The 23,633-nt window shown below is 54.8% G+C and overlaps 10 protein-coding genes across 10 annotated transcripts; 6 read left to right on the top strand and 4 right to left on the bottom strand.

Moving 5' to 3' along the window:
* Positions 1-77: 77 nt before the first annotated feature.
* ppt1 (protein serine/threonine phosphatase PPT1) lies at positions 78-1,558 on the top strand (the record flags this gene model as incomplete). Its single annotated transcript, XM_025638962.1, has 4 exons — positions 78-158; positions 234-672; positions 735-1,465; positions 1,523-1,558. Coding segments are annotated over 4 exons (1,287 nt in total), but the record flags the coding sequence as incomplete, so codon positions are not given.
* A 656-nt stretch (positions 1,559-2,214) lies between these two features.
* BO82DRAFT_350224 (damage-control phosphatase ARMT1 family protein) lies at positions 2,215-4,137 on the top strand. Its single transcript, XM_025634090.1, has 6 exons — positions 2,215-2,285; positions 2,351-2,421; positions 2,480-2,610; positions 2,674-2,786; positions 2,843-3,699; positions 3,786-4,137. The coding sequence occupies exons 1-6, from the start codon at positions 2,264-2,266 to the stop codon at positions 4,026-4,028; spliced, it is 1,437 nt and encodes a 478-aa protein (XP_025496725.1). The 5' UTR covers positions 2,215-2,263; the 3' UTR covers positions 4,029-4,137.
* A 20-nt stretch (positions 4,138-4,157) lies between these two features.
* On the bottom strand, positions 4,158-4,719 carry BO82DRAFT_88225 (uncharacterized protein). The gene has a single exon (XM_025641624.1). It carries the CDS (start codon positions 4,562-4,564, stop codon positions 4,256-4,258), a length of 309 nt encoding a protein of 102 aa, XP_025496724.1. The 5' UTR covers positions 4,565-4,719; the 3' UTR covers positions 4,158-4,255.
* A 154-nt stretch (positions 4,720-4,873) lies between these two features.
* BO82DRAFT_370880 (uncharacterized protein) lies at positions 4,874-7,321 on the bottom strand (the record flags this gene model as incomplete). Its single annotated transcript, XM_025637237.1, has 2 exons — positions 4,874-7,068; positions 7,282-7,321. The coding sequence occupies 2 exons, from the start codon at positions 7,319-7,321 to the stop codon at positions 4,874-4,876; spliced, it is 2,235 nt and encodes a 744-aa protein (XP_025496723.1).
* A 587-nt stretch (positions 7,322-7,908) lies between these two features.
* Positions 7,909-13,194, top strand: cpcC (putative protein kinase (Gcn2)). Its single transcript, XM_025640444.1, has 7 exons — positions 7,909-8,156; positions 8,223-10,253; positions 10,313-10,642; positions 10,699-11,701; positions 11,751-12,187; positions 12,240-12,684; positions 12,744-13,194. Exons 1-7 carry the CDS (start codon positions 7,941-7,943, stop codon positions 13,046-13,048), a joined length of 4,767 nt encoding a protein of 1,588 aa, XP_025496722.1. The 5' UTR covers positions 7,909-7,940; the 3' UTR covers positions 13,049-13,194.
* An 874-nt stretch (positions 13,195-14,068) lies between these two features.
* On the top strand, positions 14,069-16,415 carry BO82DRAFT_350222 (putative GTP binding protein (Gtp1)). Its single transcript, XM_025634089.1, has 10 exons — positions 14,069-14,280; positions 14,356-14,384; positions 14,473-14,487; positions 14,560-14,584; positions 14,701-15,019; positions 15,129-15,238; positions 15,290-15,435; positions 15,532-15,589; positions 15,696-15,860; positions 15,999-16,415. The coding sequence occupies exons 1-10, from the start codon at positions 14,252-14,254 to the stop codon at positions 16,204-16,206; spliced, it is 1,104 nt and encodes a 367-aa protein (XP_025496721.1). The 5' UTR covers positions 14,069-14,251; the 3' UTR covers positions 16,207-16,415.
* On the bottom strand, positions 16,367-18,197 carry cpa1 (carbamoyl-phosphate synthase (glutamine-hydrolyzing) CPA1). Its single transcript, XM_025634088.1, has 2 exons — positions 18,039-18,197; positions 16,367-17,974 (listed from the first exon to the last, which is right to left on the bottom strand). Exon 2 carries the CDS (start codon positions 17,868-17,870, stop codon positions 16,509-16,511), a length of 1,362 nt encoding a protein of 453 aa, XP_025496720.1. The 5' UTR covers positions 17,871-17,974; positions 18,039-18,197; the 3' UTR covers positions 16,367-16,508.
* Positions 18,198-18,412: 215 nt separating this feature from the next.
* BO82DRAFT_350219 (uncharacterized protein) lies at positions 18,413-19,167 on the top strand. Its single transcript, XM_025634087.1, has one exon. It carries the CDS (start codon positions 18,661-18,663, stop codon positions 18,835-18,837), a length of 177 nt encoding a protein of 58 aa, XP_025496719.1. The 5' UTR covers positions 18,413-18,660; the 3' UTR covers positions 18,838-19,167.
* Positions 19,168-19,416: 249 nt separating this feature from the next.
* On the top strand, positions 19,417-21,237 carry BO82DRAFT_273097 (putative C6 transcription factor; the record flags this gene model as incomplete). The annotated part of the gene is made up of 2 exons (XM_025631041.1): positions 19,417-19,595; positions 19,644-21,237. 2 exons carry the CDS (start codon positions 19,417-19,419, stop codon positions 21,235-21,237), a joined length of 1,773 nt encoding a protein of 590 aa, XP_025496718.1.
* Positions 21,238-21,340: 103 nt separating this feature from the next.
* Positions 21,341-23,314, bottom strand: BO82DRAFT_272797 (uncharacterized protein; the record flags this gene model as incomplete). The annotated part of the gene is made up of 5 exons (XM_025631032.1): positions 21,341-22,113; positions 22,188-22,572; positions 22,681-22,747; positions 22,855-23,027; positions 23,141-23,314. The coding sequence occupies 5 exons, from the start codon at positions 23,312-23,314 to the stop codon at positions 21,341-21,343; spliced, it is 1,572 nt and encodes a 523-aa protein (XP_025496717.1).
* Positions 23,315-23,633: the final 319 nt, after the last annotated feature.

Raw genomic sequence — 23,633 nt, 5'->3', positions numbered from 1 at the left:
CCCCCCCCCCGATTTTCACTTAAGTGGCGGTTTCCTGTATACTGATACTTTGGCCGGGTGGCGTTCGGGAGATCTAGGCGCATATCAAGCTCGAAGCGTACGGATTTGCGATTGCAGATGCCACCAAGGCCCTGGAGCTTGACTCCAACTTCATCAAGGTTTGTCTGACGTCCTGCATGTGTTTTCAAAGCGCCTGTGCTTGGACTACATCCTGACAATGTCACATCACCTAGGCATACTGGAGACGAGCCCTTGCGAACAGCGCCATTTTGCATTACAAGGAAGCCCTCAAGGACTTCCGGGCAGTGATTAAGCGGGATCCGGGAAACCGCGATGCGAAGCTGAAGCTCGCGGAATGTGAGAAACTGGTCCGCCGGTTGGAGTTCGAGAAGGCCATCGAGGTTAGCGATCCGCCCTCGGCTTTCGAGAGCCTGGATATCGACTCGATTGCCGTGGATGCGAGCTACGATGGCGTGCGGTTGGAGAAGAACGAGATGACCCAGGAGTTCATCGACGATATGATCGAGCGGTTCAAGAACGGCAAGAAGATTCACCGCAAGTACGTCTTCCAAATAATCAAGGCCGTGAAGGACATTGTCTACGCTGAGCCGACGATGGTGGAGGTCGGTGTCGAGGAGGGTACCCGCTTGACGGTCTGTGGTGATACGCACGGTAAGGGACCTAGCGCAGCTCTTGTTTTCTTGTTTCCTGGTGGATACTGATCGTGTGACAAGGACAATACTTTGACCTGCTCGAGATCTTCCGCTTGAACGGCTACCCGAGCGAGACGAATGCTTATCTCTTTAACGGTGACTTTGTGGATCGTGGATCGTGGTCGACCGAGATTGCTCTGCTTCTCTACGCGTACAAGTGGCTGAGACCCAACCGCATCTTCTTGAACCGTGGCAACCACGAGACGGACGACATGAACAAGGTGTACGGTTTCGAGGGTGAGTGCAAGGCTAAATACAACGAGACCACCTTCAAGGTCTTCTCGGAGTCCTTCTCCGCCCTGCCTTTGGCCACGTTGATCGGTAACAAGTACCTTGTTCTCCATGGTGGTCTCTTCTCCGACGACAACACTACCCTCGACGATATCCGCAAGTTGAACCGCCACAACCAGCGCCAGCCGGGCCAGCAGGGATTGATGATGGAGATGCTCTGGACCGACCCGCAGACCCAACCTGGTCGTGGACCCAGCAAGCGCGGTGTTGGTCTTCAATTCGGACCCGACGTCACCAAGCGCTTCTGTGAGAAGAACGGGCTGGAGGCGATTATCCGTTCGCACGAGGTTCGCATGGAGGGTTACGAGGTTGAGCATGATGGACGCTGCATCACGGTTTTCTCGGCGCCCAAGTACTGCGATTCGACCGAGAACAAGGGTGCTTTCATCAAGATTGGGCCTGAGCTCAAACTTGAGTACCAGGTCTTCGAGGCTGTTCCCCACCCTGACATCAAGCCGATGGTAAGTCTTGCAGACCCCCCAACAAAGACAGATGAACAGACGCTAAAACGGTCGCAGGCCTACGCACAAAGCTCCCTCATGTCTATGATGTGAGCCCCATTCTGACTTGGAATGATGAACGCGGGGAAAGCCTCACGGCTTGGAGGCGAAGCTCCGAATACAGAGACGAGGATTCGGATGGATTGCCTCATGACCCACAGTACGAGGGAGGGCGATGTATCTATTGAATGATTTTTGATTGATGACGACCTTGAGGACCATTTTGTTTTGCATAGCGGATTAAATCTATCGTTCTGGATCTGAGGGGTGTTTTCTTTCTTTCTCTTTCTGTTTCTTTTTTTTTCTTTTTTTTTTTTTTATGCTCTCTTAATTCTTTCTCATCTTCATTACTATTTCCGCTTCTTGCCCGGCATATGCAGGTCTGAGCGGTGTTGGATTGGCGGCTGTCATGCGGAGTTGCCTTTCTCTGCATGTGCATTGTGCTTGTTTGTTGTTCTGTTGCTTTGCTTTGGATGGTGGATGGGTGATAGTTGATGGTTATGGCTATAGCAAATGTCCCTCTTTCCTTGTAGACAGACGAATAGACCGCAGCGCAATTAGAGAATGACTGATTGATAATGTTTTAATGTTTTTGGCTGCGGGGCGGAGGGATTTCCGACCGCGGCAACCCCGCGATCTCTTCCTGGCTCAACCAAGTCGCTTGCTTTCCCTCCGTCATTCTTCTCTGCTTCAGACACCATCTCTTCTCGTTTCTTTTGTTTACTTAGAATCTTCAGTTGCATACACTAATATTGCACAATGGAATACGACCCAAAAACCCGTAGGTCCATGCTCCGCCTCTCTTCAAACGGTACTCGACTGACCCCGCCTTTTCCCCTCCACCAGCGCAGTATCTCACTTCCGATCAGTCCAGCTTTGCCTCCGTCTCGGCTCGTGAGCGCTGGCCGGTCATCCTGGTACGTCTGTCCCCGAAGATCATCGGCATGCAATGCTGACGATAGCGATATACCGCAGACGGGCGCCATTGATGACCTGCACCGCACCGTTAGCGAAACAACCGATGAGGAGAAACGGCGGGAAGGAAAGGAAATCACCGAGAAGCTTGCGGCATTCAAGTATGAGCTGCAGCATAACAGACAATTGACGTGAGACTTCAACCCATTCAACGCCGGTGGCAAACCGTCCTAACATAGCCCATTCGTCAACAGCCCCCTTCCCGACGACGGCCAACCCGATATCGCAGACTACAACAAGGAGCTCGAACAACGAGGGAACCCGGCGTGGCACGATGTCTCGTGGCTATACTCGGAATGCTACCTCTGTGCGTACTCGGAGCTCGGGGGGTGAGGGAACAGTTGACGCTGACGACATAATCAGACAGACGTTTGAGTACCCTTTTCTCGCTCTCCAAGCACTGGAAGGGATATGACGTGTTCGCCCGGCAGAAGCTCTCCACCTTCAAGTCGTCTCGTCCGGCTGTTCTCGAGCTGGCCGCCCGATACAAGGAGCTGGCCACGGAAGCCGAGAAGGGCAACGAGGGCGGGCGCACCGCGGAGCAGGTCGAGCAGGCGGAGCGGGTGCTCTTCTCGGAGATGTGCGAGATCTGCCTCTGGGGCAACGCCACCGACCTTTCCCTTCTTACCTCGCTCACCTACGAAGACATCCAGAAGCTTCAGGGCTCCAAGGCGCGCAAGGCCGCCGAGGAGAACATCCTCGTCAACGATCTCGATGCCGCCTTCGACGTGCTGCAGCGGGCGCGGCGCGAGCGCAAGACCCACGAGCGGCGCGTCGATATCGTCCTCGACAACTCCGGCTTCGAGCTGTTCGTCGACCTCATCCTCGCCGGCTACCTGCTCTCCGCGGGCCTGGCCACGACCGTCGTCCTCCACCCGAAAGTGATCCCGTGGTTCGTGTCCGACGTCACCCCGCCGGACTTCATGGCCCTCATCAACGCCCTCGCCGACGCCCAGGGCTTCTTCACGGCCCCCGACGACTCCGGCCGCAGACACGACCCGCTCTCCGAGAAGGAACTGTCCGAGGTGACCTTCCTCTTCGACCACTGGAGCCACCTCCACGCCGAGGGCAAGCTCATCATCCGCCCGCACCCCTTCTGGACCCTCCCCGGCGGATACTGGCGCATGCCTGCCCTCGCCCCGGATCTCTACGAGGATCTCCAGCAGAGTGAGCTCGTTCTCTTCAAGGGTGATCTCAACTACCGCAAGTTGACCAATGATGTGAGTTTCCTGTTCTCTCCACCTTCTTCCTTCCCCCCTTTATACGATCAGAGCATCAGGCAAATCTAACGGATTTCCGATAAAAGTCCACCTGGGACCCAACCACCCCCTTCACCACCGCCATCGGGCCCCTCGGCCGCCCCGACTCCGGCCTCCGCGTCATGGCCTTCCGGACCTGCAAGGCGGACGTCGTGGTCGGTCTCCCTGCCGGCGTGGACGAGAAGCTCCGCGCCCTGCCGGAAGGCGGGGGCTCCGCGGCACGCAAATGGGCCTGGAGCGGCAAGTGGGCTGTTGTCTCATTTAGTGATGGCAAGCAAGGCTCGAAATAAACCATGTCAGTGGAATGTAGATAAATGAGAGGGATCGATGGATAGATCGATGAAATCAATAGATAGACGCTGCAATTTTCCGGATATTGATAGCCGATATACAATTCGCTTTGTCAACCAAATATCAAAGATAGATGATATGGATACTCTGTCTGGTGTTTAGGTATGCAAGAAGGCAAGATATTCATACGTGGAGATGATGTTAACAGGGGTTGATGTGTAATTCATCAACGGTGAGTGTTTGATTCTTTGATTGGGGGTATAGTGATGTTAGGTATTAGAGAGACACGGCATAGGGGGAGGCATGAGTAGGCAGTACACCCAACCGGAGAAAGACTAAGAAAAGCAAAGATTACGCCGCACATATAGTCAGGTGGACAGGCAGAGCTACTTAGCAAACGTAGCTCCCGGACCGAGTCCCTCTTGAAACGTAACAACAAACACAAGAACAGAGGAGACCGTGGGTGACCAAAAACAGAGCACGGAATGGTAGAAGGGGCGAAAGTAGAAGCGTAAAAACGAGAACGAAAAGGCATGACAAACTAAAACAAAACAAACTGTGACAGCAAACAAACAAAGCTAATGTGATGATCTGTAAACCGAATCCCCCCGGTAGCGCCCTTGACAATGGTATACTTTCCCTCTCACCCTCCTGAGTGAACCAGATCGAACATAGAAGATCAGAATAGAAAAGGAAAGAAAAACAAGAAGGACAGAACAAATGGGAGTTAAAAGATTTTTAGATCTCGTGTTTAGTATCCTGCCACGAGCGGCGGAAAAAAGAAAGGGCGCTGGTTGCGTGGCAGGCTGTTGAGGTTCGTCATTATGATATGATAGTTCTCGATTCAGGCTTCGAGTACCGACAACGGTGGGTTGGTGTACGTTCGGATATTCTCCTTGCCTTGCTCTTTGGGTTTGCGGGTTTCATCCTTGCGCTGCTTGAGGCGCGCCTGGGCCGAGAGCTTGCGGTCGAGCGGGATGGAGTCCCTTTGCACGGCGGCCTGGCTGGGTTTGCGTTTGGAGGTGCGGTCGAGGGGATAGGACTGTGATTCTGATACGCCGGAGACGGCATCGAGGCCGTATCTGGAGGGGCGGTGGGAGCGGAGACGGTCGTTAGTGGTGGTAGTGGTGCGGATTTGATGGCTGTCGTCGAGATTTTGGGCGAGATGGTGGGCAAGAGAGGTGATGGTGGATTTGCTGGGTAGTGGATGGGTGCTTCGGTAGCTGTTGGCGTCGTACTTGTGCTTTAGGCGTGAACGTGCAGGCTCGACCAACGGGTACTCTGGAGGTGAGGATGGAGGGACGGCTTCATCGCCGTGGCGGTAGCGGGAGCGAGGGGCCTGGAGAGTCTCCCCTCCTAGAAACGCCAGTTGGTCTTCGTCGCTGATCCCCATCGCTCTCATGGCGCGTTTCAGGTCGAGATCGCCTGCCGTATACCTTGAAGACGGATACGAGCGTCGCTCTTTGGCTCGCGGGCTCGGGCTCGGTGGCTCGTCGAGCTCGATTGTCTCCTCCAGCGGTTCTTTTTCGGGGCTAGCTTGCACGCCGAAATCGTAAACGTGAACCCCGGCGTGGTCTTTTCGAGGACTTTCCGAGCGACGAGCGCGGCCTTGCAGCTGTGGTAGACGTTCGATGGCCGTGAGCTTGATTCTGAGCTGGTCGACCTGCTCTTGCATCCGGCGACGCTCCTCACTGAAAGACGCTTTGAGGCTCTCCTCGTGTTGGCGGTGCTGTTGTGCAGTCGACTTCAAGCGGTCTCGGTATTCCTGAATTCTCGTTTCGAGTTTGACTTCGCGCTGCTTCAATTTCGCTTCCTTCTCCTTGCGACGCCCCTCGTACTTGCTCATCTCCTGCTTCACACGGGCGAGCGTCTGCTTCAATGACGCGTTCTCCTTCTGCAACTCTGAAGCCTTCTGCTCCGAAATGCGCGCTAAATCCTTCAGCTGATTGAACTCTTCTTGCTGGCGCTTCATTTCCTCGATCTTGGCGTTCGCTTGATCCAGAGCCTGCTGGACCTTGTAGACGCTATCGGTCTTCTGCTCAGAAGGGCTGGCAATAACCGAAGAATCAGCGACCTCACTCGTCTCCTGCCCCACGACACCATGACGTTCCAATGTTTTCCGCAGTGAGTTGACTCGATGTTTGTACTGCAACGCTAATGCGGTTTGCTTCGTGAGTTCCTGCACCAATTTCTCCTTGTCCGCGTTGGCGTTCTCTCCGACCATGGTCGAAGCCAGGTGAGTGACATGACGTTCCATCTCCGCGACCCTAAGTTCCTCCTCTCTCAACTTCTCGGCCAACCGAGAAGCCTCCTCATCCTTCTTCTTAGCGTATGTTTTCGCCGCCGAGCGATACTGAATCAACTTCTTGATCTCCCAGGTGGTCTTGTTCCGGTAATTATCGTACTCCGCCTTCCAGTACTTCCCGGACTGTGATCGCGGTTCGTCAAGGTTGATAGTGTCATCGTTGTCATCCTCTTCCGGTTGCGACATGTTGATCTGTGTCTCTGATGAGGAGGTAGAGTCAACAAAGACGTCCACGCCCTTAGCGGGCTTGTCGCGCGAATCCATCAAAGCTTGGGTAAGCTTGCTTCTTGGTTTTGATGCAGACGAGCCCGAAGACCATTGGCTGCTGAAATTATTGGCGAGACTTGCTGGTGTCTTGATGTATTTCGCAGATAGATCGTCACGCTGGCGCTCGTTATCCACCACACTTTCACCGAAAGAAACCGTCTTTCGTCGGTTGGAGGCAGTTCCGGGTGTCACGAGGATGCTTTTAGTGGGAGAGGCCATCGCGTTCACAGCTAGATCAAGGTCGGCTTTGGTGGCGCGAGGGACATCTCTTGCGTTCTGCGTAGGTTTCAGAACAACATTATCGGCGAGTCGGTGATTGGCTGCAGCAGACTTTGTTTTGGCTGCGCGGTTGCCGGTGTCTGCGTTATCGTTGTCGGCAGCAGGTGTACCAAACAAGGCACTCTTGAAGGCGCGAATCGCAAACACGGGTGCGGGCGTCTCTGGTGGCTCGAGAACCTTGGAGTTGTCTAGGTCTTCTAGGACAATGAAACAGGGAAGGGGGAGAGAACAAGTCAGCCCGCGGAGACCGCGCTTTGCATACAGTCAGGTGAGAATGGCTAGCATTATTGGGCCGTGAGGGTTTGGGGGGGGGGGGGTAAGGTGGGTGGGTGTGCGGCGCGCGCGTGCACCGGCGCAAGGCGGGCAGCGATAGTATAGTATAGCATTGAGACATAACTTACCTGCGACTTGCTCTTCCTGGCCTGTGATCCACCCCAACATGTCGAATGCAGAATCATAAGCGAAGAAAACTCTGATGTCTGGCAGTAAAAGAGTTAAAAGAGCAGGCTGGAAGAGAATTGCATGACAACAGCGACAACCATTGGCGACAGAGACAGGCAGCGAGGCAAGTGAGAGGGGCGCGACCGGCAGGGGAATTGACGTGGAACGCTGTGCTTTGTTTACTCTTTGGTTTAGTGTAGTTAGCAGTCTTCCCCAGCACCCACTACGGTAGAGGCCCAAAGGCGGTCAGCGGAAAAATGACGGGGCGATCCACAGTCGGGCATTACTTACCGCCTTTCCACTTTCCACTTGTTGTAAGTTTAGCTGGTCCGTGTGGCTACCGCTCTTTGGCCTGTGGCCTGTCTTTCTTTTCCTAATTCCTACACTTACATTATTCTTCCCACCTTTCTCTTCTCCTCCCGCCCTTCCATCTTCACCTCTTCCACCCCCCCCTCTCCCCCCCTCCTCCTTTCATTCTTATTTTAATCTCCGAATATGTGCTTTTCTGAGCTGTAGAGGGCTGCAGCTTCGGCTGCATCTTTGTCACTATTCTCCGTGGCAAAGGCCAATTCCATCTGGGTGCAAACATTAATCTCCACACACCGCCCAACGCCCCGCTATGCCTCACAAACAGAAGAAGAATTTCAACAATGCCCCCAAGATTGGCTCTCCTCGAGCGGAGAAAAAACAGCTCTCCCCAGATCCCTCTGCTTTTGCCGTACCCATAGTCGCCCCCACCAATTACCAGGAGATCCACCAGAACGAGGTGGAAGCCCTGCGCTCGATCTATGGCGACGATTTCGAAGAAGTTGCGCACCGGCGCTCCGCCTGGCAGGTATGCTCGACAATACTTCAGCCGAATGCTTGGTGATAGAGAACAAACTGACTCGCGTCACTTCAGCAATCATCCGAGCTTTCCTTTAAGCTTCATCTCCGAGCGTCGTCCAACCCCGAGGTACATTTAGAGTTGTTAGTGGAGCTACCGACGACCTACCCCAAAACCGTTCCGAACCTTTCCCTGGAGAATTTGGACGACTTACGCCAGGGTGCTCGCTCGAGAGTTCAAGATATTATCCGCAGCAAACCCAAGACCCTTCTGGGCTCTGAGATGATCTATGAGCTGGCCGTGTCCATCCAGGATGTCCTTGAAGACGTGGCCGAGGCGCAAGCGCAAGACAAGGATCTTCCTAGTCTTGAGGAGGAACGCATGGAGCAGGAAGCCGCTGCCAATCAACGAGCCGAGCTAGAACGACAGGAAGAAATCCGCAAACAGGAGGCAGCCACCGCAGAAGAAGAGCGTGCACTGCAGCAGCTGCTCGAGGACCGGCTAAGGGAGCGGACAAAGCTGTCGCGTCGGAAGAGTCGCACGCCTGGCTTAGACGCCAATGGAGACTCGGATGGCGTGCAGCAAGCCGCTGGTGCTATCACCTTCGATCCGCCCCTCGTCGTGACGGAGCCGGGTCAGGATCCGCTGTTCTTTAGAGCCGTATCCGGAAAGTCACTCTTGAAGAGTCGCCAGTACAAAGAAACATGTACTGTGAGACCTATCGCGCCCGACAACCGAGCCTATGCCCCTCTCCTTGTGCTAAAGGAAATGTCACTCGACCCAAAAGGCGTCGACCCTTTGAAATTTCGGGAAAGAATGCGCTTAAGTGAGGATAAACTGGAAGGTCTCAAAAAGCTGCGACATCCGAACATTCGAGACTTCATTGGATTCAAGATCTCCAGACCTCTAAGCTCGCAGGAGACAATTTGGAAGGTTTCTGCATTGGTCGAATACTCAAATAAGGGGCCTCTTGCGGAATTCCTAGACATGGTTGGAACGGTTCCGGTCGAATTGCTCCGCAGCTGGACCATCCAACTACTGGAGGCTTTGGAATATTATCACCGCAGTGGGTTTGTTCACGGCAATATAAGTTGCGGACGTGTCTTGTTGTTCAGAACACCTACGGGAGGAACCATTGTGAAACTGCAAGCTAGCATCGAAGAGGCTTTGCCTGTTTCTACGGCAGGAAAACGGTCGCTCGCTATATCCAAGTCGCCATTTTGGATGCCACCTGAACTGGCCCACGAGGGAGCCCCACCTACCATGAAAACTGATGTATGGGATTTGGGTATTGTCTTTCTCCAGATGGGCTTTGGATTAGATGTCCTCCAGCGCTATACGTCGGCCAATGCGATGATGGGAACTTTGGGTTTAACGTCCCCGCTGCAGGACCTACTACACGAGTTCTTTCGTCCAGACCCCAAAAAGCGGCCCACAGCATTCCAACTACAACCGTCCGAGTTCTTCCGCGTTGATGCGCCTTTGATTGCTCGCACAAGTGCTGCAAATTCTATTTCTCTCCCGAGGCGTCCGCGTCTTGATTCTCTTGGAGCACTGCCGGCGTTCTCACGCTATAACCAGGATTTTGATGAAGCCGGACGACTGGGAAAAGGTGGATTTGGTCAGGTTGTGAAGGCTCGAAATAAGCTTGATGGTCGTTTCTACGCAGTGAAGAAAATATCTCAGAAGTCTACCACTGCGTTGAAAGATACGCTGTCGGAAATCATGCTACTGTCCCGTCTTAACCACCCGTACGTAGTACGCTACTATACCGCGTGGATCGAAGAAGACTATGACTATGTAGATGAAGACGCTCTTTCCTCGACCGATAGCGATGTCTTTGCTAGCCGGGACTCCCGGGCCTACGACTACAGCACGGGAGGCCTGGACTTCATCAGCTCCAGCGGCTACCCCAAAATCCAGTTTGGTTCAGACAGTGATGATGACGACGATGGCACGCTTTCCCACAGAAGAGGAGGAGACACCTCAGAGACCTACGAGACAGAAAGTGGTACAGGTCGAGAGTTGAGTCGGGTTGGATCAGGTTCGCAGGGCAGACCGGTACATACGACGCTTTACATCCAGATGGAGTACTGTGAGAAACATGTAAGATTTGTCTTCCTTGCTCTCAATTATGTTTTACCTACAAGCTAACCACCTGCAAGACTCTTCGCGATCTCATCCGAAATGGTTTGTATGACGATGTCGATCGGTCCTGGCGTCTCTTCCGGCAAATTCTCGATGGCCTTAGCCACATTCATGGTCACGGCATCATCCATCGCGATCTTAAGCCGGACAATATCTTCATTGATGTTGCTAATAACCCACGCATTGGAGATTTTGGCTTGGCTACCAGTGGCCAATTTACAACCGCAGTGCGCTCCTCTACAACGGCTGATTTTGAAGGTGATTTCACACGTAGTCTGGGCACAACCTACTATGTCGCGCCCGAGATGAAGTCTGGCCTAGCAGAAAACTATAACGAGAAGGTGGATGTAAGTTCAACCACGGACCACAGCAACTAGCCATCTCTGCTAATGACTGCATGAAGATGTATTCTCTCGGGGTGATCTTTTTCGAGATGTGCCATCCCCTCCCAACGGGCATGGAACGTGACCAGACATTACGGGCAATAAGAGAGCAGCACTTTACGCTTCCATCGACATTCCAGTATTCGGAGAAGGTGCTTCAGGGCCGGATCATAAGGTCACTATTAAACCATGATCCAAGCCAACGTCCTTCAGCTTCAGACCTTTTGCACAGTGGTCAGATCCCTCTACAGGTGGAAGAAGAGACGTTCAGAAGGGCCATCATGCACTTGCTGTCTGATCCCAATTCTCCTGACTACAAGAAGATTCTTTCTGGAATATTCTCCCAATCTCCTAAGAAGTACGAAGACATTGCCTGGGACATGGACTCACGCGGCACACCAGCAGCCCACGAGCTTCTTGTTCGAGGGTTGGTTAAAGAAAGATTGACCTCGATTTTTCGCCGGCACGGAGCGGTGGAGACAACGAGGCAAATGCTGTTCCCGAGGTCTCAGCACTACAACAATGGCGCTGTGAGGCTGCTGGATTCCTCCGGAAACCTGCTTCAATTGCCATTTGACCTTACTTTGCCGAACGCACGTGCCATCCCGCGACAAGACCCTTCGCTGGAGAAGACATATGCTTTTGGCACAGTATACAGAGATATGCCTCATGGAGGGGAGCCTAGAACCCACAAAGAGGTTGACTTCGATATTGTGTCGCACAACACTTTGGATTTGGCGCTGAAAGAGGCAGAAGTCATCAAAGTTCTGGATGAGATCATTGACGAATTCCCGCCATTGAGGTCATCTCCCATGTGTTTCCTGGTCAACCACTCCGACTTGCTTCAGCTTATCATGGAGTTCTGCCGGATCACTCCTTCTCAGATTCCTCGCGTGAAGGAGGTGATCAGCAGGCTTAACGTGGGGAAATGGACCATGCAAAAGATTAGGAGCGAGCTTCGGTCGCCCTCCATCGGTGTCGCTTCGACCTCATTGGACGACCTTGCTCGTTTCGACTTTCGAGGTTGGTTTGCCTTTCCTTTTGGTTCATACTTGTAACTAACGTACACCAGACTCTCCCAAGCAAACACAAAAGCGATTACGGGCAATCATGGAAGGCACTCGTTTCGCCGAGCGACTGGCGCCGATCTTCGCTCGTATTAACCTGCTAGCAGTCTATTTGAAGGGGTTCGACGTGAAGCGCAAAGTATATGTGAATCCTCTTGGAAGCTTGAATGACAAATTCTTCCGAGGAAGCATTCTGTTCCAGTGCGTCTTTGACAGTAAGCGGCGTGACGTCTTTGCTGCCGGCGGACGGTATGATTCTTTGGTTCAAGAGTTCCGTCCGAAGGTGCTGGCAAACCGCTCTCAGACTCACGCTGTAGGGTTCAATCTGAGCTGGGATCGCCTGAGCTCAGCAATGCTCGAATACCTGGGAACAGGAATCGCTGCCAAGACATCCGTCAAGCATCCTGAGGCAGAAACCGGGGCATTTTGGAAGACGAGAAGGGTAAGTCTGCAACAAAATGATCGACTTCTTCCACTGTGCTAATAGTTTACAGTGTGACGTTCTTGTTGCGAGTTTCGACCCAACTGTGCTACGTACGATGGGGATTAAGATCGTCCAGGATATGTGGGCCAACGACATCAGCGCCGAACTCGCTGTGGATGCTTCGTCCCTGGAGGAACTCCTCAACAAATACAAGGAAGACAGCCATAGCTGGATAGTCATTGCCAAACAGGATAGCCAGGAGCGTGGCTTCAAAGTAAAGAGTTTCTCTCCACGAGAAGAACTCGATATCCGAAGCCCCGAGCTGGTGCCCTGGATCCGCAACGAGATGCGTGCGCGCAATCAACGTGAAGGCACAGCAGAACCTCAGCGACAGTCTCGCCTGTTAAGCCAAGCAGAAACCAGCACATTCAACGGTGATCGGGCCAGCGATGTGCGCATCCTGATACCGCAGCACCGGAGCAAGAAGTCGAACCGCAGGAACATTGTCGAGTCCGGTAGGTTTCTGATTCTGTCACCCTCACAACCTCGAGTATAGGTACTGACAACTTGCCAGCTCTTTTCCGATCCCGGGAGGTGGTCGAGGATGCTCTGCATGGTCCGGTCGCCGCCATCGATACGCGCGACGATCTGCTCGAAGCGATTCGGAACACCCGTCTTTCCGACCCGGAAAGTTGGCGAGCGGTCATCCAGAACGCCCCGCTGACCGAGCGCAAATACCTCAATCAAGTGCACGAGTTACTCTCTGATCTCGCGAACGAGGCACAAACTGGCGACGGCACGGAGCTCTATACAAACGCATTTATTTACAACTACCGGACGGGGTCCTGTATATTTTACGATCTAGCAAGCGGCTGTTGAGCGTGAAGGGTGGAAGGTGGCATGTGGCTTGGCGTGAGCGTGAATATGTGGAATTCTATATGTTTCTTTGATGGCTGTGATCTTATGCCAGATATCTCTACTTCGTCGCATTTCTAGCAACCCGAATTATACCCCGACTTTGAGCCAACATTATGACTAAACAAGGCAGACTGGCCCTACTAGAAGCGTAAGACAGTACCTAGCTCTGACGTGTATATCAAGTGAAGGGGCTCGTTGCCCGCGATCTCCGAGCCGGCCCTCCTACCATTGCTATGATAACCCAGCTGTGGCATGCTGGATCGTGCTGCTGCTGCTGCTGCTGCTGCTGCCAGCCCTTGAGCGCCGCAGCAAGCAGGCTCCAATGGACCTCAGCCGAGACACCGACACCGCAGGCATAGCCTCAAGCATAACGTAGATTGTGACCCAGGCCCCTCCAGCCGCTTGATCCAGGACCACACCTCATCTAGAGGCTGGCTTCTCCAGCGAACGGGTCAAGTCCTGAGCCATCCATCCACTGCCATTGATCCGACCCACCCCGCTGTTTGTTGACCAAAGCTCCCATGCAACTTGATCCAGTCCTATTCTTGGACGTAGATGGGAGGAGCTCTTAATCGAAAGACCTTGGATACGGTGCGAGGCAAGGGAAGAGAGCTGCAGTTTCCGACGGAGAAAAAGGGAGGTTCACTGGTCGTTTTGCACAAGCGCCGATGCTTGTTCAGAGAAAGGAGGGGTTGGTGATTTTTCGGTTTAGTCGATTGCTGATGATAGAAGCGCCAGGTACGCCCAAATACGACGCCATGATTGCTGCTGCTGCTGCTGCTGCTGTTGCCAGGTGATGCGAATCGCCACGAAAAGGAAGTGAGAACGACAACAGAGTAAGTCCTCGCTCTCCGAGAGAGCGGGGCGGAGATGCACTGCGGCAGCATCAAATTACATAAGCGGGGAGGGTCGGCCGCGGCGGCGTCGCATCGATTTTGAAGATGGATTGTTGGTTGGGTTCATTGTTTTCCCCCTTCCCCACTCGCAAACCGCTCTGCCTGTCGAGAACTTTTGTCCTATCAGGCTGCTGCTAGGATCTATCAGCTTGTTTCCCATCCGACTCGAATCTCCAGAGATTGCAGGGCTTGCTGTCCGGTTCTCCGGTGTCGATTTTGTACTCATATTAGAGAAAGCACGAGTCCGCGGGGGCTCTCGACCGGCACGATGGTGAACATTACAGAGAAGATCAAGGAGTATGTCCTTCTGTCTTGAACACACTCAGCTAGAAGGGGATAATGGGTCTGATGACGTCTTTTGTCTTGTTGCAGGATTGAAGATGAGATGCGCCGGACGCAGAGTAAGTTAACTGTTTTTGCCCGCCGCCGCAACGCTGCTGCTCCGATGGTAGCCCCGCCATACCATGCCATGCTAACCCGCGCAAATAGAGAACAAGGCCACAGGTGGGTGAATCCTTTGCCCCGGAAGATGCATGCATGGAGATCAAGCGATCCTAACATCATGCTGTTTGTCAGAGTACCATCTTGGTCTGTTGAAAGGGTAGGTCAGGTCACGTTATTCAATCCCCATCCCATCCGTCCCTTTTCCTATCAAGCGTTCCATCCATCCTAGCTTCCCTTGAAACACAAGAATGACAACTAACCAACCGTTCGCAGTAAACTCGCCCGTCTGCGGGCCCAGCTCCTGGAACCCACAGGGGCCTCCGGCGGCGGGGGCACCGGGTTCGACGTCAGCAAGAGCGGCGATGCGCGGGTCGCGCTCGTCGGCTTCCCCTCCGTCGGTAAATCCACCTTCCTCAGCAAGATCACCAAGACCAAGAGCGAGACCGCAGCGTATGCCTTCACCACGCTCACGGCCATCCCTGGTGTCCTGGAGTACGGCGGCGCGGAGATCCAGATCCTGGATCTGCCCGGGATCATCGAGGGGGCTGCCGAAGGGAAGGGTCGAGGACGGCAGGTCATCTCCGCGGCGAAGGTAGGCAGCAGACTTCCTTCTCCCTTTATCTAGCCCCACTGGTGTAATCAACGCACGCATCTGGCCTGGATGATACTGACGATCGTTTTTTGGGGGCGTTGGGGTATAGACAAGTGACCTGGTCCTGATGGTCCTGGACGCCACGAAACGAGCGGAGCAACGAGCCCTGCTCGAGGCGGAATTGGACGCCGTTGGGATTCGTCTCAACAAGGAACCGCCGTACGTTTTCTCGTTCCAGCGATCTTGACTTAGATCTAACCCAACCCAAAGGAACATCTACCTCAAACAGAAGAAGGCCGGCGGGGTGAAGATCACCTTCCAAACGCCCCCCAAGTACCTGGACGAGAAGATCATCTTCAACGTGCTCCGTGACTACAGGATGCTGAACTGCGAGGTCCTCGTGCGAGACGAATATGGTATGTGTCCCCATCTCCCCATCATCTTTCCTAGGGGACCCCTCCCCGACCCACAAAAGCACCTCTGAAACTAACACCACATACCACCACCCCCAGCGACAATCGACGACTTCATCGACGTGATCATGAAAGACCACCGCAAATACATCAGATGGTATGTCTAGTTTCATCCCCCAACCCTCTCCCGCCCGCCCGCCTCCCATTATCCCAGCCAAGTCCACCCGAAGGATAATATGATAAGGTCTAACAACCCGGTCCAGCCTCTACGTCTACAACAAAATCGACGGCGTCAGCCTCGACTTCCTCGACCAACTCGCCCGCGAACCCTACACCGCCGTCATGAGCTGTGAGCTCGACCTCGGCGTCGAGGACGTCGTCGAGCGCATCTGGAAAGAACTCCGCTTGATTCGCGTCTACACGAAGCGGTACGTTGGCACCCTGCCCCCCCTCCACCCTAGAATATTGTCCTACGTTCTGTTCCCTCAATCGCTACGACCGGATTCTCTATCGGCGTTTGCTTGTCCCTCCTCAATGGTGATTCGGGGAGCTAACATCTGCTATAGGAAAGGAGAGGAGCCCGATTTCTCCGAGGCGCTGATCGTCCGGCACAATTCCACCATCGAGGATGTCTGTGATAGTATCCATCGCACGCTGAAGGAGACGTTCAAGTATGCGATGGTGTGGGGTGCCAGCGCCAGACACATCCCTCAGCGAGTGGGGTTGGGACATGTGGTGTCGGATGAGGACGTGGTTTCGATCGTGGCGAAATAATGACTTTAATTTCAGAGGTTAGAAAATATTAGGTTGTCAGAAACCGCTTGACGGGGAATTGGCATTTAAAAAAAGCCGGTTGGGTTGAGACCTGGCAAAAAGACATCTACAGCTGCGCTACGACTAATGAAATCAAGTTTACAAGACACACAAGCAAGGACTATGCTTAGAAGGAAAATGTATTTACTACATTAAACTCAAAAATGTACCCAAATTATGAACCGAACCATTTTGACAAAAGAAACCGCATATGATCCAACCGTACCCAAACCATGAACTCCAAACCCAATTCGACGAACCTCTTAAGCAGCAACGGCAGCGGCAGCGGCAGCAGCGGCCACGTTCTGCATGCCAATGGTAGGCTGCACACCAACACGCTCCTTGGCCAACAAGTCAACCAAGAGAGGGCTGGGAGCGGTTTCACGGCCAGGCTGGAAAGCCGACTGGCTGTTCTTGTACTTGACCACGCTATCCAAGTAGATGTCGAAGAGGTAAGAGGAGTCCAGAGGACCGCCCTTAGCCTCCGGGTGGAACTGGGTGCTGAAGATAGGACGGGTCTTGTGGATCATACCCTCATTGCTAGCGTCGTTCAGGTTGACAAAGTAGGGCTTCCAGTCAGAAGGAAGGGTGTCCGCATCCACAGCGTAACCGTGGTTCTGACTGGTGATGTGGCAGCGGCCAGTGCTCAGATCCAGGGCAGGAATGTTGTGAGCACGGTTACCATACTTGAGCTTGACGGTACGGGCACCGTTGGCCAAAGCCAAAAGCTGGTGGCCCAAGCAGATACCGAAGATAGGGACCTGGGAAGTCTCCATCAAGCGGCGGAGGTTGTAGACGGTATCCTGGCAGTGAGTGGGATCACCGGGACCGTTGGAGATGAAGACACCATCAAAGTGGTGAGCGACCTTGTGGATGGGGTAGTCGAAGGGGAAGACAGTAATGCTGGCTCCACGGCTGACCAAGCTGCGCAGGATGTTCTCCTTGACACCACAGTCGATGACAGCGACGTGGCACTGGGAGTTGGCGGCGCTGACGTGGAAGGGGGCCTTGGTGCTGACCTGACGAACCAAGTGGATCTGCTCAGGGTCGACGAAGGCTTCATCCTGATCGGCGTCATACTCCTCTCCGACGGTGATACGAGCGAGGGAGGAGCCCTGCTCACGGAGGTAGGTGACAATGGCACGGGTGTCAACACCCGAGATGGCGGGGACACCCTCGCGGGCACACCACTCGCCCAGACTCTGGACGGCAGTCCAGTGGCTGTACTGCTCAGCGACGTCGGCGACGACGACACCGGCAGCCTGGAGGTTGGGGGACTCGAAGTACTTGAGCAGACCGTGCTCATCCCGCTCAGCGGAGGGGACACCGTAGTTACCGATCAAGGGCTGGGTGAAGACCAAGATCTGACCACGGTAGGAGGGGTCGGTCAAGGACTCGGGATATCCGACAAGGGAGGTGGTGAAGACGGCTTCACCCGAGATGTTGGAGCGGGCTCCGAAGGACTTGCCGTGGAAGATCGGGCCATCTCGGATCGTGAAAGTAGCGCGTTCAGTGGCCGGGCGTCCCTGACGAACGGTGGCCATGAAGCGGGACTGGACGGAGGCATTCACGGAAGGGAAGGCCTGGGCCCGGGCGGGCATGGCCTTGAAGAGTCGAGCGAACATAATGTGATATGGTTTAGGTGTGATGAGAAGTGAAGCAGGTAGATGTTTGTGGTGGCTATTCAAAAGTTTCCGGAAGCTTTCCAGAGGTGATCCGAGATGTAGTCCTGTTGGGGGTCGAGGTTAGTTTTCTTGTTTCCTTGGAGTTCATCGTGACAGTGACGGTCATACCTGAGAGGTGAAGACGGAAGGTGCCAAACGCATAAGCGCGACGGTGCTGTTACCAGTCTTTATTTAAGTTGAGTTTAAGAGATGAGTCTGGTTAGACAGACATTGAAGGGTGTGGATGGTGGATGGATGGATTGATGAAGATGGAAGATTAGGTGAGTCAGAGACAAGGAGAGAGAGAAAGAAAAGAAGGGAGCGAAGGGGAGGGCATTAAAAGAAAGAGCGACCGCCGGCCCGGTCGGCCTGGGCACGTGCTTTTCCCTCTTTCTCTTTTCTCTTTCACTGGTTCCCCCGCCAATCGGAAACGGGCTATTGCCTCCCGCTATCGGACTGAGGATTTTTTTTTTTTTCTTGGGCCAGGATTTATCACCGCTGTTATTCACCGTGCGTGAATAATTGGAATTGCCTCCGATGATATCTTGCTTCGACGGCAGACTCCCCTCCGTCCCTGGGCCGGGAGTCTGTGACTCACTACGAACCGAACCGTACCGCTATTGATGTAACTCCTCCACCACAGAATGGATCTATTGCTGCTGGGCTCCATTCATTACCTAACATCTTGCCTCCCCAACAGCCATCTGGGGATATCCTTGACTAATATCATCTTTTACCCCAGAAGCCAGCAATGGCCTTGATAAGACAAATGACACACTGCGTAATGCCCCAGCGTTCGTGGAGTGTATACGTTGTAGAGCCGTCGGGGATTATCTCCGTACTGTACTGGTATATTCAGCAATTCATGCTGCAAAGACACGACTGGATGGGCTATTATCGCCTCCAGCAGCACCCGACCCACCGTTAGGGATGGATGAATGGCTGGGAGCAAAGGCTTCCGGATGCAGGCTGGATCTCCGATGATCTTGCCCGAATGCACTCACTCACTGCTTTTTCCACCCACATGCAGGGGATCCTCAACCATTCGATATCAACTCAACTTCTTCACCGCAGTTGTCAACTGCCATCAACTGCAATGCAAGTTGTTAACTTTGTTTCGTGAGCGAGACTTCCGGACCAGGAGAGATGTTGTCCATTTGTCGTAATGCAGACAATACTGCGATTGACTGGCCAAGCATGTCGATGTCGCGGAGCCTTATCTGGCCTATTGATAGCCACATTAGCCACCAAGTTACTCCGTACGAGGTAGAGATAGAGATAGCTTATGCATCTGCATAATGCAGCCCAAATCACACCGCTGACTCAGCTATGCAAAACAACGACGACAACAACATCACATGTTCTTCTCCGCGTGTAGTTCAACAACTCGATTCGCTTGGACCCCTCCCAAACAACCTCCAAACAGCCCCAGTCAACCAACATTTTGACTGTACAAGCACAACCGCTCCGCATGATCTGGTAACTATGCACCACCCAGACACGCGCCATGACCGAACCCCCGAGAAAGCGCTCGCGAGTGGCCTGCACCTCGTGCCAATCGCGCAAGCGCAAATGCACCGGGGACCAGCCGTGTTCGACCTGCGTCCAGTTCGGCGTGGACTGCCACTACGACCTGGAGTCGCGTAAGAAGCGCGACGTGCGGCTGTTCCAGTTGCAGGCCGCCCCGTTCCTGGGGGGTCTGCCCAACCTCACGCCGGATGGATTAGGCGGAAGCCTCGCCGCCAGCAGCCGGTCCGCAGAATCAACCGCCAAACCCTCGCCCGATGAGACCGCCGCGCGGCTCAACTCGCTGGACGCCAACTCCGGCGCTGCGTTTGCCAGACGCCTCGGCCTCAAGATCGACCCGACCAACGCGCCCAAACTGCATCTCTTCGCCTGGAACATGGGGGCCCGGCACCCTTCCCCATCCCCGGCCGCTGCTGCATCCTTCTCCGCCGTCAAGGCCCTGCCCATTGTGGATCAGATCTCGCAGGATGAGATGCGCGCGCTGGTGGCCGTGTTCTTCGAGAAGGTCGACCCGTGCTACAGCTTCATCGAGCGCGACGACCTGCTGCGCAACCTGAGCCGACGGTGGCTCCCGGCGACGGCCGAGTCCGCCCTCGCCTACGGCGCGTTCGACGCGGTTCTGTGCGGCGTCGGGGCGCTCGGCTGCCTGTTCTCACAGCGGACGGCCACCCCGGCGGAGCTGCAATTAGCGGAGAGCGCCCGGCTGATGCTGGAGCAGCACATGGTCTCTGATGCGCCGCCGTCCGTGGACCTGGTGACCGCCTGGGTGCTGCGCGTGGCCTACCTCCGCATGACCGCCACGCCGAACGCCGCCTGGATGGCCAGCTGCTCGCTGATGCATCTCATCGAAGCGACGGGCTTGCACCTCGAACTCTCCGGCGGCGGCGGCGGCGGCGACACGACCACGACCACCACCCTCAGCCAACCCGTGGAACCGTGCGACCCGGAACTGCGCCGCCGGCTCTTCGGCATGGCCCGTCATCTGAACGTGTGGATATCGTTCGAGCTGGCGCGGTCGCGCGTGGTCCTGCACGGCGCCACGTCGCTGCCGCCGACGCCCCGCTCGCCGAGCCAGCCGACGGAGATCTTCGGCCTGCTCCCGATGTCCGAGAGCCTCGACCCCAACAAGACGCAGGACGCGCCCGCCCTGGAATGCGCGCTGACGGACATACTGAACTTGGCGCTCACCCAGCCCCCGCTGATTCTGGTCCAGTGTAATCTGATGCTGTGCATCTACCGTCGCCTCCGGGCCCTGAACTGCATCATCTCCGGGGCACTGCTCGATCGGGTCCTGGGCCTCGCGGAGAAGGGCCTCCGCGCGGCGCGCGAGATGGTGGCGTCGAACTGTCCCTGGCATCAGGCCGCCAATGTGCCGTTCCAGGTCGTGTGTACGCTGCTGGCCATCGACAACCGGGCAGCGCTGATGATGCTGGGCGACGCCATGTCCACCCTCCGCGAGGTCCTGGCGGCGTACGATACCGAGGTCATGCGGGAGGCCTACAGCACGGCGTACCTGCTCATGCTCCTGCACCAGCGGCAGAAGGAGGAGGACACCAAAGTGCTCAAAGATGTGTTGCACGTGCACTCGGCTGCTTCGACGTCGCAGATCGAGGCGGGACAGACTGCGTCGACTACGGAGCCGCATCATTCGCTGGCCGATTACCCAGGGTTCTCCTGGCTGAGTGATCTACTAGTTGACATGCCGAGTCTCCAGCACTTCGACATGGAACGGTTCATGTACACCGATATGCCAGGGCCCATGGCGGAGACTCCCGGGGCCGGGTCGGTTTCTACCAGCTGAGTTCCGGACAGAGAATAAAGCGATCAGATTGAGAATGATGATGGATATACAACCGGTTATAATCTCTCGGAAGAACGCTAGGGTTTCCTGCAAGGCAAACGAATTACTGGGACTTCTTCTGGCTCTCTACGCTTCTGCGAGTACCAGAGGTTCGCATTACGGCGCCGAGTTTCCACAGCACCCAAAGCGAACCCAGGACGATGGCGAATACCGTGCCGAGTTCGATGGTCCTGCTGTTGAAGAAGCCGGTCTCCTTCAGCACGGGCACGCTGATCTCCTCGACCAGCCGACCCTGTTCTGCAGCTGGATTCACCTGGTAGAATATGGTTTGGGGCGCAAAAAGCCCCTCCCACCCGAGGTCCACACGGTCGAAGGGGTTAAAATGCATCTTGGCCTCCTCACTGGCGGCACACGCCCAGAACACCACAGGCCAGGGGACCTCGACCGAGCGATAACCACTTTCCGACGGGGCCAAGTACCGCAAATGAAGCGGGATGGTCACGTTCCATTCTTCGGGAGACTGCTCCTCAGGGGGCGTTGCCAGCTCGAGCAGCCAATTCGACCCCCACTGCGACACGGACCAGTCCGGCGCCTCGAGGTCCGTCTCGCCCGTCACGGACAGCAACTTGACCAGGTGGTGCGAATCCAAGAACAGCGGATCCTCAGTGCCCAGCTGGTACTTGTCGCCGAAGAGATAGGACGGCAGCGTGAGATACGTATGCAGGGCACAGGTTGCGTCTGGGGGTTGCAGCGCGGCGGGCGATAGGGAAATGGCCATCGTAGGATGTAAGCCCGTGGGCAGGGAGAACCCAACTGAGAAGGTCGCATCACGAGGGAGGGCATGGTGTCTGGAAGCGAAGGAAAACAACGTCGGTTCTAGAATCAATCGGGGCACATGGATTAGCTTGTGGCGCTTTCTCTCCGTGTATGCGTGAAGAAGACAGACATACTCAACTTCTCATCCTCCCCGACCACCCCCAGCAGCCCACCCATCTTGATCTCCTCAGGGTCAGCCGTCCTCTCAGCCCCCAGCAACCCAACCTCCATCTTCCCTTTGGACCCAGCAGCCGGTGCGTGCAGATCCTCCGTCCACCCCTCGCCCCCCGGCGCATCCGCCCAGAACGCGGACACCACCAGATTGCGCGAGTCAGAATCGTAGGCGAGATCCAGCGAGTCCGCAGCGAGTAATTCCCGGACCTGGCGACGACACCGGTCTTCTCTTGCTGTATCCAGCACACAAACCTTCTCCCGAACAAAATCCACCAAGCCCTCCAAAGACGCCAAAGGCGAGTAGAATTGGTATTCGGACGATGTATCGGACCTAGTGAAAGATTTCTAGCCAGAAATGAAAAAGATTAGCCTCCATGCCGTAACCCCAACCCTCCCAAGCCTGCACTCCAAACCCAACCTGCCACCAAAGGATTTTAAAAAAAAAATTCATACCTCATAATCCAAACACTTAGCAACCTCCGACCCAAAAACCTTCTTCAGGACGCGACACACGACCTCGCTTTTCCAAACCCAACCAAACCCATTAGCATAACCATTAAACCCCAACCCCAACCCCCCCCCCAAAAAAAAAAAAAACCAAAAAAAAAAAAAAAAAAAAGAACTCACCTCCCCCTATTCCCCTCAGTAGCCTCCGCCCCGGTATCCCCCCTCCCCGGCCTCAAAAAAACGTGCAACCCCCCGGAAACCCGACTCGCAAACGGCGTCACCGCGCCCCCAGCACCCGCGCCAGCAGCAGCAGCAGCAGCAGCATCCCCCGAAGCCCACCGCAGACTTAACCGCTGCACACCGGTTCCCAAAAACACCAGGACCTAGGTACGGTACCGCCCACCGTTAACACACACACCGAAGATGCAAGGTCTGCGGAAGGGGACGGGCGAAGGGGGAAACATACCTCGGCATCCCACCCACCACTGCCCAACTCAACCGGCACGGTCAAACGTTCCTGCTTGGCGCTATGTAAGTCCCGGATCTCCAGGCGCTGGGGGAGGAGACGGGCTTGGGAGGGGTCGAAGGGGGTGGAGGGGTCTTGGAGGTAGGTTGTTCTGCGGTGCACGGGGGGAATCATTCTTTCGCTGGGTCTAATGGGATTGGATTGGGTGTTGAGTTATGTTATGTGGAGAGGAGATGGGGTAATGGAGAGATGGTCTGGTTGAAGGTAGATATCTGACCAGTGATGACTCTTAGTGCATTGGGTCTTGAAGATGAGGTTGCTGGATAGATAGATGGATAGTCAGAGGTAATGTGGTGAAGCTAGGTGAGGAGATGGAGATGGAGCTTAAGCTACGCTTGAATGTTGACGTTGGGGTTGGCGGTCTGCTGGCCTGGGGATTGGTCGCGTGCTTATCTTATCGATTGTTATCGTTATCGATAAGCCCGTAGCCAGA

Source organism: Aspergillus uvarum, assembly GCF_003184745.1.
Source record: "Aspergillus uvarum CBS 121591 unplaced genomic scaffold BO82scaffold_3, whole genome shotgun sequence".
Classification (NCBI taxonomy): domain Eukaryota; kingdom Fungi; phylum Ascomycota; class Eurotiomycetes; order Eurotiales; family Aspergillaceae; genus Aspergillus; species Aspergillus uvarum.
Note: the sequence above shows the minus strand (reverse complement) of the source record. Positions and strands in the feature narration are given on the sequence as shown.

Excerpts from the sequence above, each read along its gene's own strand:
- BO82DRAFT_350224 (XM_025634090.1), top strand. The coding sequence starts at position 2,264 with ATGGAATACGACCCAAAAACCC. Across the intron at positions 2,787-2,842 it reads ATACTCGGAATGCTACCTCT|ACAGACGTTTGAGTACCCTT; the intron begins GTGCGTACTCGG and ends CGACATAATCAG. Across the intron at positions 3,700-3,785 it reads ACCGCAAGTTGACCAATGAT|TCCACCTGGGACCCAACCAC; the intron begins GTGAGTTTCCTG and ends TTCCGATAAAAG.
- BO82DRAFT_88225 (XM_025641624.1), bottom strand. The coding sequence starts at position 4,564 with ATGCCTTTTCGTTCTCGTTTTTACGCTTCTACTTTCGCCCCTTCTACC.
- cpcC (XM_025640444.1), top strand. The coding sequence starts at position 7,941 with ATGCCTCACAAACAGAAGAAGAATTTCAACAATGCCCCCAAGATTGGC. Across the intron at positions 8,157-8,222 it reads ACCGGCGCTCCGCCTGGCAG|CAATCATCCGAGCTTTCCTT; the intron begins GTATGCTCGACA and ends GCGTCACTTCAG. Across the intron at positions 12,188-12,239 it reads CATTTTGGAAGACGAGAAGG|TGTGACGTTCTTGTTGCGAG; the intron begins GTAAGTCTGCAA and ends AATAGTTTACAG.
- BO82DRAFT_350222 (XM_025634089.1), top strand. The coding sequence starts at position 14,252 with ATGGTGAACATTACAGAGAAGATCAAGGA. Across the intron at positions 15,239-15,289 it reads CGTCTCAACAAGGAACCGCC|GAACATCTACCTCAAACAGA; the intron begins GTACGTTTTCTC and ends CCCAACCCAAAG. Across the intron at positions 15,590-15,695 it reads CACCGCAAATACATCAGATG|CCTCTACGTCTACAACAAAA; the intron begins GTATGTCTAGTT and ends AACCCGGTCCAG.
- cpa1 (XM_025634088.1), bottom strand. The coding sequence starts at position 17,870 with ATGTTCGCTCGACTCTTCAAGGCCATGCCCGCCCGGGCCCAGGCCTTC.
- BO82DRAFT_350219 (XM_025634087.1), top strand. The coding sequence starts at position 18,661 with ATGGCCTTGATAAGACAAATGACACACTGCGTAATGCCCCAGCGTTCG.